At 51.8% G+C, this 11350-nt stretch overlaps 1 protein-coding gene across 1 annotated transcript in view; it reads right to left on the bottom strand.

Moving 5' to 3' along the window:
- Positions 1-11350, bottom strand: part of TRIOBP (TRIO and F-actin binding protein) — a 66598-nt gene that overhangs the window by 42647 nt on the left and 12601 nt on the right. Inside the window, exons 6-9 of the mRNA XM_027872967.1 lie at positions 8977-11262; positions 7319-7436; positions 2780-4012; positions 917-1015 (exon numbers count right to left, since the gene is read on the bottom strand). Of these exons, the coding sequence (XP_027728768.1) occupies positions 917-1015; positions 2780-4012; positions 7319-7436; positions 8977-11262 (3736 nt within the window). The remainder of the gene's footprint in view (positions 1-916; positions 1016-2779; positions 4013-7318; positions 7437-8976; positions 11263-11350) is intronic.

Here is an 11350-nt window from a genome sequence, read left to right on the forward strand (position 1 = left end):
CCTGGAAGGGAGCTTAGAACAAGGTATGTCAGAGCTGGGAGGGCCCTCAGAGACCACCTAGCTCAAGACACTCGCTTTACAGGATGGGGAAATGAAAGGTTGACCCCAGGGTCCCGCCCAGCTAGTTCTGGAGCCACGCTGGGCTTGGCCCCTTCCCAGTCTGCTCCTGTTCTGTCCTCGCAATGCAGGTGGTCCCAGCAGGAAGGTCAGGGGCCACTTGTTCCTTTCTGAAGTTTACCATCTCCAAATCTCAGTGAGCTCAAGAAGCCTAACAGACCCTGTGAGACTGTAAGCTCCTTGAGGGCAGAGAATGGGGTTTTGCTTAAGCTTTGCAGCCCCTCTCTCCCCCAGTACTGTGTTCTGCACACATGTAAACGGGTGGACCAGACGGGCCCAGATCTCCAGCTAGAGGGAACCTTAGAGGGTTGTCTGATCCAAGCCTTTCATTTGACAGAGGAGGAAACTGAGGCACGGAGAGGGGGAGTGGACTGCCCAAGGTCACATCAGGAGTAAGTAGCTGAGCTGGGATTGGAAACCAGGTCCATTGTTTGACCCCAAAACTAGTGTCCTGTCCACAATAGTTCCTTGCCTCTCTGTAGGATCTGGTGATGTCATGGCCTTGGTGGGGCTGAACTCTCCACCCCATCCATCCAGACCAGGAGTCCTTAACCTTTTGGGCAACAAGGATCCCTTGGATAGTGTCTACTGAACCCTATGGACCCCTTCTCAGAATCATGGTTTTACACGTACAAAATAGTTGGGAATTCAAAGGAAACAATTATATTGAGAGAGAATTATTAAAATATTCTTTTAAATCATGGGACCCTGAGTGATGACCCCGTTCTGGAAGGACCTGGTCCTAGCTCCAGCCCATGCCTCTCTTCTGCACCCCTCCCGCAGCCGGGGCCCCAACTACCGTGGCAGTCTTCTCCTGGTCAGTCATTAAGGACTTCTCTTGGCCCGTGGCTGCTCCTGGATGTCCAGGCTCAGGGAGGGCGCTGCCATCTGGTTCAGGCTATATGAGGAGAGAAAACCAATCTCAGGCAGCGGATTTCATCCCGTTTCCCCCCAGCCCTTCTGGGCAGGGGCAGAAACCATCATGGCTGATCCATCCATTGGTAACCCTTACTTATTTTCCTTGAGGTTTTAGTCTATGCCTTCAAAACTCAGTTTCCCTCTCTGTGAATGACAGGGTTGCATTAGATGACCTTTCTGTTCTAACTCAATGAATCTGTGATCTTTGGTTTTCTCATCAGTAAAATGGGCCTAAGACCTATTCTCCCTTTCTCTCTCAATCTCTCTCTCTCAATCTCTCTCTTTCCCTCCTCTTCTCCTCATATCTCTCTCTGTCTCTGTCTCTCTCACATACACATACACACATCCGCTCATCCCTCCTGAGACCAATCCATCTCAGGCATCTCAGGCCTCACTAGGTTTGAGGTAAGAAAACTCTTCCTAACCATGGCAGTTGTGGAATGGCCTGCCTTGGAAGGTAATGAGCTCACCGTGGCTGGAGGATTATGAGCAGAGCCCTAAAAGTTGTTTGCTAGGAATGTCTTAGAAGACATTCCTTTATTTCCCTAGGCGCTCTTGCCTGACATGCTAACAAAATCTCAAGGCAGCTATATTTCAAAGGATCACAGAACAGCCCTTCAAATACTTTAACACTGTGCTGATGTCTCCCCCAAGCCTTTTCTCCAGGTTCCACATTCCTTTTATCCTCTTGTGGGTTGACCTTCCCTATCAAGGTGTCTACTCATAGCTCCCTTTGAAGCAGCACCCACGTACTGCCTGGGCCCTTCCTGACCACCCGGCCCCCTCCCCTCTCACTCCCGGTAATTATTGCCTTCTCCAAATTCCTCATGATAAACTTCACATTTACTCGCTCATACATGTTGTATGTTCCTGGCAGAACATAGTTCCTCAAAGGGGGTGGAAGAACAGCTTCCTTTGGGTCGATGTCCCCAGTATCTAGCACACAGTAAGCACTTAATAAATGTTTCTTGGGAAAATGAAGTCTGTGTAATCATGATCATCAACCTTGACCCTGAAGGGATGAGAAAATGCAGCCTTCTTTGTCAAGGTGGGAGCCTATGGGTGTGGAACGCTGGACACATTCATATTGGGCTGGGCTGACGAGTTAGTTTTGCGTTCTTTATTCCAAGAGATGGCTCCAGGGAGGGGGAGAGGGAGGGATCAATTTGAAAAGAAAGGGAAGGGAACAAACATTTATTTCATGCATACTCTGTGCCAGGTGCTGTGCTGAGCACTTCACAAATATTATCTCATTTGATCCTCACAACAACCCTGTGAGGTAGGTGCCATTTTTATCCCCATTTTATAGTTGAGGAAACTGAGGCAGACGAGTTAAGTGACTTGCCCAGGGTCAAACAACTAATAGGCTCGTAGTCTGAGGCAGGTCCACTGCGCCACCTAGCGGCCAGTAAATTAAGGCGATGTAAAAAACAAAAGCTATCCATTATAAATTTTAAACATTTAAAAACACATTTTTTGTGGAGTTTAAGGAAACCAAAGTATCATAGGTATGTTAATTGGGCCCCAGGGATGGAAGGAGGATGGTGTGTTGGGATCATAAGCCTGTAGTGCCCAGAGAGGGAAACTGAGGAAAGGGATGGGATAGTGACTGACTCTTGGCCCCCCAATGAAATGATTCCTCCTGTAGCCATGACCTGGGAGTTCTAGAAGAACCACTGGGTGGGAGATGGGTTCAGATGAAGAGTCTGGCACATAGCTCCTACCCTGATGACCTTTGGCTTACCTCCTCAGATGGGTGGGGGCCAAGTGGTAGGTTGTTTGCCATTTCGTCCTCTTCCTCCTGCAGACCAGCTGCCTCCAAGGCCCTGTGACAGCTCTCCAGTTTTGTCTTTGGCCACGGGGCTGAGCTGATTGGCTGTCCCAGGTCAGCCCCATTTTCCTCCACTGAAGGAATCGGGCTCAGTAGGCGCTCCCCCAGACTGTACCCATTCATTTCTGCCTGCCTGTCATGGATGACCAGCCCTGCGGGCTCTGAGGCGCTCTGCCACTCGCGCTCTGGGGTCTCCTCGGTGCCCGTGGGGGGCCTGGCCTCCCCATTCTCCAGCCAGCATCCCTCTGTAAACACGGGCTCCCCCCTGGCTCCCCACTCAATTTCTCTGCATGAGTGTGGGCTCCTAGGTCGGAGCAGCTCCCCTAGGCTCCTCCAGTCAGTCCCCGCAGGCTGAGGGAGCTGTCCCAGGTCCCTCCAGTCCACGTCCAAGGGTCTCTCGGGCGACCGAGGGAAGGCCGACTCCCCCAGGCCTCCCCAGTCCATCTTGTCTGCTCTCTCCAGGCTCCAAGAACGGGGGAGCTCTCCTAGGCTTCCCCAAGACACCTTGGCAGGCCTCTCTGGAACAGGGGGTGGGCTGAGCTCCCCCAGGCTGTTACAGTCCCACTCAGACCTCCCGGGTGGGGGCAATCCATCCCAGTCCAGCAGCTGCCCACTCTGGCGGAGCCTCTCCAGCCGCCTACAGCACACTTGCTCGGCTAGCGCCCGCCAGCAACCCACAATCTCTTTGGTGGGACCTCTCCACTCACTGTCCGGATACATGTCCAGAGCCCTGGTGCAGGAATGCCCCTCCCGACCACTGAAGTCCCTCTCCATCCTGCCCTCTGAATAGGCCTGGCCCGGGCCACCCCAGTCCCTCTCCAGGTGTCTCTTGGAAGACCTGGAGATGGAAGATTCCTCTGGCGGTCCCCACTCCTCATCCATTGACTTTCCTAAGTGTCTAAGGCCCAGAGGCTGCCTCTGCCCTAGTCGGTCCTTCTCAGGGGGCATGTCTAGGCTCTTGGAGTGTACGAGCTGCCCCCGGGCTCTGCATTCCCTCTCTGGGAGTTTGACCAGGTTCTTGGGGGGTGCAGAGCCCCCCTTGCTTCCCCGGTCTCCCTCATGGCGTCTCTCTGGGCTCTTGGTGTGAGGTGGCTCCGCTCGGCCCCCGTGGGCCTGTTCTGAAGGCTGGGGGGGCTTCTTGGTCACCTGAGGATGGGGCGAAAGGGCAGGTGAGACGTGGGTACCATAGGCAAAGACAAATGGCCCTTCTCCAGGCTGAGGACTCAGAGACTGGCATCTTGGCAAGGCATGGGATACAAGGAAGCTACCACTCAGCTGGGTTACCCATACTGGCCCAAACCCTGCTGGCTGAGTCTGGAGAGGGGTTCTTAACCTGAGCTCTGTAACCTTGTTTAAAAAAATTATTTTTTATAACTGCATTTCAGTATCACTGGTTTCCTTTGTAATCTTATATATTTTATTTTATGCATTTAAAGACATGATTCTAAGAAGGGATCTGTAGGCTTCACCAGACTGCCCAAGGGGTCCATGACAGGAAAAAAAAAAGATTAAGAACCCCTGGTCTAAAGAGAAGCCTTGGATGTAGCCCTATAAGGTGCAGGACACAGGCTGTCATAGGATCTGGGTTCAAATTCTTATTTTACCATTTAAAAGCCATGTGACCTCAGGCAGAGGGATGGGATCAGACCTTGAGGTCAGAGAGACCTGGGTTCAAATTCTACCTCACCTACTGACTAGTTGGGTGATCCTAGACAAGTGACTTCACCCACTTGATCCTCAGTGTCCTCATCTATAAAATAGGCATAATAACACCTGTAGTGAGAGGCACAAGGTATGATGGACAGAGCCAGGAAGGTCTGGGAATAAAAGCTCCTTTCAAGTGAGGGTTATTTCATTCATTTTATTGCCAACACCTGGGACAGTGTTTGGGGCTTCTCAGGAACTTAATAAATGCTTGTTGATGGATTGATTGATTTGACTAGTTCAAGTCGAGCCTCTGGCTCATTCTGGCAGTGTGACTCTGGGCAAGTCACTTAATCTCTCTGAGCCTCAGACAACGCTAAGAATATAAACCACAAAAAAAAGTGCTAATCTGCACTGGAGGAGGGAATTTCCTCACTGAGGAGTTCTCTATGAAGGGGATCCTGATGAGCAAAGTGGTTACAATGCCTGACTCATGGGCTTGTTCTGGGGCTCAAGTGAGAGAAGGCCCCAAAAGCTTTGCAGATTTCAACTGTATAAAGTTGGTTATCACCATCATCATCGTCGTCACCATCATCATCATCATCACCGTCATCACCATCATCACCATCATCATCATCATCGTCGTCGTCACCATCATCACCATCATCATCATCACCATCATCGTCATCATCGTCGTCGTCGTCGTCACCATCATCACCATCATCATCAACATCATCATCTTATTTTTTAATTGAATTCAGATAGCGCGTTGGTCCTGGGATAATTCATTCTCCTGCTACTATTCTGTGATGTTTAATGTGATTATTAGACTTAGGGATTGGACTTAGGATGTCAGTGTTATAGGGAACTTCCAGGGGAGGAAACCCCTTCTCCCAATACAGATAGGCATCCCTTTTTGCAACTTAGAGTCTTAGGGAACTCTTTGGGAGCACTGAGGAGTCAAGCGAATTGTCTAGGACAATATCAACAGGATGTGTCAGAAGCCAGGTTGTCCTGGCTTGGAAGCTGGCTCTCCCATCCATCTTGCCATGTGAATTTTCATTAGTGTCTCATTCTTTCTCAATGAGGTTCACATAGAAATTATGCTGGGACAAGTTGCTGCCCCGCTAGTATTTTTTAATGCCTAATATTACGTGGACGAATGCCCCGGGGATAAAATGGCTGTAATTTGTAACTGCATGAGAGTATTAGGATGTCAGCTCATCCTCTGTAGGCTCACAGAAAGCACATTCAGGAGCACTCCTGCTGCAGAGAGGATGACAAGGAAGACATGCACCACTTCCTGCTCCAATATGGTTCTGTTTTCTTCTGCTAGGTCTCTGTGTTTTGAAAACTTTTCATTCCATGGAGTTTGGAGACTGAGTCTTTGGCAGGGTGACATCTATTAAAAACACTATTCTGATATTTTTGTAGATCAATGGTAGATCTGGGTGACTGTGAGCAACCGTAGCATTGGTCAGTCCTGGACCATTTCTTTGCTGACTTCTGGTCATAGTTCAAAGCTTGTATTTGTAGTGTGATGATTTGTAGCTTTGCAAGCTTCTGGTGTATCATTCTAGCTTCTGGGTCAACTTCTTAGATATTTGGTAGGAGTTAACTTTCATTTAATTTTTATTTTAATTTAGGATAATGAGAGGGACTGGGTCTGTGATTTTATTCATATAGGAAACTACCCAGTGAGGAAACTCCGTCTCTCCATACAGAGCAACTCCATCTTTCGATAGTAATACAGAGAAGATAGGCACCCTCTCTGAAACTTTGGTTCTAGAGCAATGGTTCTCAAACTTTGAGGTCTCAGGACCCTTTTACACTCTCAAAATTAGTGAGGACCTCCCCCCAAAGAGCTTTTCTTTATATGGGCTACCGATATTTACTCTATTAGAAATTAAAACATCTTATGGTTATTATGACAATCATTTTGTCCTTGAGGATCCCCTGAAAGGGTCTCATGGACCCCCAAGGGTCCCCAAACCACACTTTTGAGAACCAATGCTAAGAGATTAAGTGACCCTACCAAGGTCACACAACTGGCATGTAGCAGAGGTAAGATTTGAATTCTTGCCTTCCTTACTCCAAGGCTAGCTTTTATATTCACTATCCAACCCTGACTCTAAATCACATTTTATCAAAGCTGGAGGTCTATAGGGTTCGATCTGAGGGCCACTAGGATGCCCCCAGTGAATACCTAAAGTGGTATCATTGGAGATTAGAGCTCTTGGCTCTATTTGGGAGCAAACAGGTGAATGTGCCACCCATCCCCATCTCTTGATGATTTTTCCTTCTTTCATTATGTTCCCCTCACTGTGAGGGACCCCCTGGCTAGGAGAATGAGAGGGTCTAGACCAGGTGAGAATCTGTGGTAAGCAAGCATCACCAGCCAAAGGAGGCTGGGAGACAGAGGTCATTTGTATAGCCATAGAAGGCTTCCTCCACCTAAAGAGACTCAGTGGTCAGAACTCAGCTAGCCCTAGTTACTCATGGTGAGTGAGGAGGCTCACCAGGGGCCCCATCCTTACCCCAGCTGCTCCAAGGTCTCAAGCTCTGGCCGCACTACAAATCGCGCCACATGGAAGAGGCCATATGTAGGTATCCCAGCGTGAGAGAGAGAATAGTGACTCGCCTTGCCCCCAATACAATCACTGGAAATGTCTCCAGGTCACCCTTTTCCCCTGTACCCCTCACCGCCCAGCCTCAGGAGAGCAGTGAGGATCCTGGTTGCCTTGGTGACACTGTGACTCAAGTGAGGGGCAGATGTGGGGAGGAAAGGAGAGTTGGCCAAGAGCTCACCTCTCTGCCCAAGGCTGGGCTGGACTGTCTGCGCTGTAGCTGTCCAGATGCTCGCCCACTACCTCTCTGGGACCTCCCAGCTTCCAGGGCTTGGTATGTCTCCAAGGCTTCTGATCTCCTATAAACCAAGGGGTGCCACAGTCTCTGAGGTCCCCCCAGGGCCTCCTTGCAACACCGTCCCTCCCTCCCTTCCCTCCTCTCTACCCCACCCTTCTTAGCTCCCTACTTCTCAGGGACCTCAATTCAGCTCACATGAGTGGGCTGTCACCGGCTCTCTAGATTCTAATCAGAACCAAACTGAGCCCCCTCTCTGGGCCTCCTTTCTTCAGTGGAAAATATGAAGGCACTGGGCTAGATGAGGTCTAGGTCTAAGATCCTAGGTCTCCTTAATCTCTGTTTTCTCAACTTTAACGGGGAGCGCTGGAGCTAAGATCATAGGCTATCTCTGAGCCTCAGTTTCCTCTTCCATAAAATGAGGTCCCTTCCAGTCCTAAATCTAGGGTTTTCTAATCCTATGACCTTCCGTTGTTAGGTTTTTCCTCACATCAAGCCAGAGTCCCTTTGTCTGTAACTCCCTCCCCCACTGTCCGGAGCTCTGCCCTCCATTAGGATGCTTGCCTGAAAGCTCTTCAAAAACTTGAAGAGAGTGTCTGTCCCTCCCTCAGTGTCTACCCATCCCTCCCTCTTCGGGACCAGTCCTCTTATAGTACGTGGTCCCGAGGCTCTTCTCCATGCTGGCCACTTGTCACTGAGCTCCGAGTTACTGAGGTCTCCTTTAAAATGTGGTGCTCTGAGCAGGGGCATTGGGTCTACTCTCTAAAGGTGGTATACAGCCTTCAGGGCTGCCTTGTCATAATAGTGACTCATAGGCATCTGGGCCCGGGATCAAGAAGACTTGAGTTCAAATCCTACCTCACACATTTACTAGCTGTGTGATCCTGGACAAGTCACTTGACCTCTGCCTGCCTCTGTTTCCTCATCTGTAAAATGGGGATAATAATAGCACCTCCTTCCCAGGGTTGTTGTGAGGATCAAATGAGATAGTATTTGTTAAATGCTTAGTACAGTGTCTGGCATGTAGTAGGTGAAATATAAATATTAGCTATCATTATCATCATAATGACTACAATTGCCATCCAGTTAAACACCACGATCTCTCTCAACTAGTCTCTATCGCCTCTCTCCTTCCCTCTTCCTCATTCTTCCCCCAATCTCCCTTACTCTCTTGGTGATTTTTTTTAGAGGCAATCAGGGTTACATGACTTGCGCAGGACCATGTAGCTAGCAAGCATCTGAGGCTGGATTTGAACACAGGTCCTCCTGATTCCAGGACTGGTGCTCTATCCACTGCACCACCTAGCTGCCCTTCTCTTGTTGATTTTTTGAACCTAAGAGGAGGATTTTGTCTTTATCTCTATGAAATTTCATCTCCACAGCTTCAGAAGGATGAAGTTTCTGGTACCCTGAGCCTGGCTCCATTCTCTGCACTGGCTGCATTCTCGCGGGCTGCAGCTGTTATCTTCTGCCTTACAGAGAGAGCTCCCTCCCATAGCATCAACCCTCAAAGGTCAGGTTAGTCCTGGGGCTGTTTGTCTCTATTATGTGGACGCAGAGAGAGGGCAGATGGATGGCACAGACCCTCCCTCCTGAGGACTCACCTGCGCTCACACCCAAAGATTCGCTCCACCTCGGTTCGGCCGGGGCTGCGGGTGCGGTCACTGGCACTGCCGTTCTGCGTGCCCATGGCCTCTTTCTGGTTCAGCCTCTTGGGTGGGGGTAGATCAGCCAACACTGTGTATTCCTCCCGTTCCAGGTTACGTCTGCCTTCCCCATTGCCAGACCCCTTGGAAGCAGAGGGCCCTGGTGGGGGGGAAGAATACCTAGCAACCCCGGGGGGGTCCCAATGGCGGGGCGGGGAGGAGGCACGTGGGGCATCTCGGTGCCCAATGCACACATGGATGGTTGGTTGGAGGGGATCGTGCAGGAAGTCCATGGAGGGAGTAAGGCTCTCAGAGCTGGCACCTGGAGGATTCTGGGTGAGGAGGGAAGGGTCATTGTGGGCCTGGCGTGGGGGGGAAGTAAAAAGCGGGGCGTCACGGTGCCCAATGCACACAGGAGGTGGCATCTGGGGAGGGTCATGCTGGGAATCCATAGAGAGAACCAGGCTCTCAGAGCTGGCCCCAGGGGCATCCTGGTAAAGGAGGGAAGGGTCATGCTGAACATAGCGTGGGGGAGAAGAGAAGGGAGGGGCATCCCGGTGCCCGATGCATACAGGAGGTGGCATGTTGGGGGGATCATGCACAGAGCTTGTGGAGGGAGCCAGGCTCTCACAGCTAGCTCCAGGGGGATCTTGATAGAGAAGGGAAGGCTCTTGCTGGGACTGGCGTGGGGGAGATGAGGCCCGGGGGGCATCCCGGTGCCCAATGCACACTGGAGGTGGCATCTGGGGAGGGTCATGTTGAGGAGATTGGCTCTCTGCAGTGTCTGAGGTATTTGGGAGGAAAGGAAAGGGATCATGTTGGGAGTGGCGAGGGGGCGAAGAGGCCCGAGGGGCATCTCGGTGCCCAATGCAGACAGCTGGAGGGATATAGGGGGGTTCATGATGGGGGGATTGGCTCTCATCATCATGGGGTTCAGGAAAGAATGAGAATGGGTCATGCTGAGAGAATCGGGGGGGTGAGGATGCCCGGGGTGCATCTCGGTGTCCGATGCACACAACTGAGGGGGGGTTAGGAGAATCAAGGGAGGTAGAACGTGAGAGAGAAGAGGCCTGGGAGGCAGTACGTGTGGAAGAGAGAGGTGGGGTGGAGCTCCGAGGGCCACTGTGGCAACTGGAACCCCGAGTTGGGGTATCACGTTGGCTGGTTTTAGAGGAAAGTGGAGATGAGCGTGTGGGAGAAGAAGTCCGGGAATTGTCCGCTTGGACTGGCCGGAGAGGAAAGGAGGCCCAGGGGACCTCGCTTTGTTTAGAGTGGGCTGGGGAGGATGCCCGAGTTCCATCACTTTGGATTGGGCGGAGGGGGAAGGAGGCCCAAGGAATGTCACGATTAGTGCGATGGGGAGAGGAGGTTCGCGGGTTGCTCCGTTGGCTGGATCGTGTGGGAGAGGAGGACCCAGGATTGTCTCGTTGAATAGAAGAAGATCGAGGATTATCCCACTGTGTGGAAGAAGCCCGAGGATTATCCTTTGGGATAGTCCGGGCAGGAGAGGATGCCCGGGGATTGTCTTGTTGGGCAGAACAGGTTCTAGGGTTGTCCCGTTGGCTGGGAGAAGCCTGAAGATTGTCCCATTGAATGGATCTGGCAGAAGAGGAGGAGCCAGGGTTGTCTCGTTGCATAGAAGAAGCTCGAGGACTATCTCGTTGGCTGGAAGAAGCCCAAGGATTGTCCTTTGGGGTGGACCAGGCAGGAGAAGAAGCCCGGGAGTTGTCTCGTTGGGTAGAAGAGGTTCTAGGGTTGTCCCGTTGAGTAGAAGAGCGTTGGATGGTGTCCCTTTGGGCAGATGATTGATGTGGAGAAGATGCCCTGGTGATGTCCCTCTGGGTGGATCGATGGGGAGAAGAGGACCTGGTGGCATCCCTTTGGGTGGATCGGTGGGGAGAGGAGGACCTGGTGGCGTCCCTTTGGGTGGATCGGTGGGGAGATGAGGCCCTGGTGGCGTCCCGTTGGGTGGATCGGTGGGGAGATGAGGCCCTGGTGGCGTCCCTTTGGGTGGATCGCTGGGGAGATGAGGCCCTGGTGGTGTCCCTTTGGGTGGATCGGTGGGGAGAAGAGGACCTGGTGGTGTCCCTTTGGGTGCATCGGTGGGGAGAGGAAGACCTGGTGGCATCCCGTTGGGTGGATCGCTGGGGAGAGGAGGACCTAGTGGCATCCCTTTGGGTGGATCGGTGGGGAGATGAGGCCCTGGTGGCGTCCCGTTGGGTGGATCGGTGGGGAGAGGAAGACCTGGTGGCATCCCGTTGGGTGGATCGCTGGGGAGAAGAGGCCCTGGTGGCGTCCCTTTGGGTGGATCGCTGGGGAGAAGAGGACCTGG

The sequence above is a fragment of the Vombatus ursinus genome, unplaced genomic scaffold (genome assembly GCF_900497805.2).
Source record: "Vombatus ursinus unplaced genomic scaffold, bare-nosed wombat genome assembly UNPS02003292.1, whole genome shotgun sequence".
Lineage (NCBI taxonomy): Eukaryota > Metazoa > Chordata > Mammalia > Diprotodontia > Vombatidae > Vombatus > Vombatus ursinus.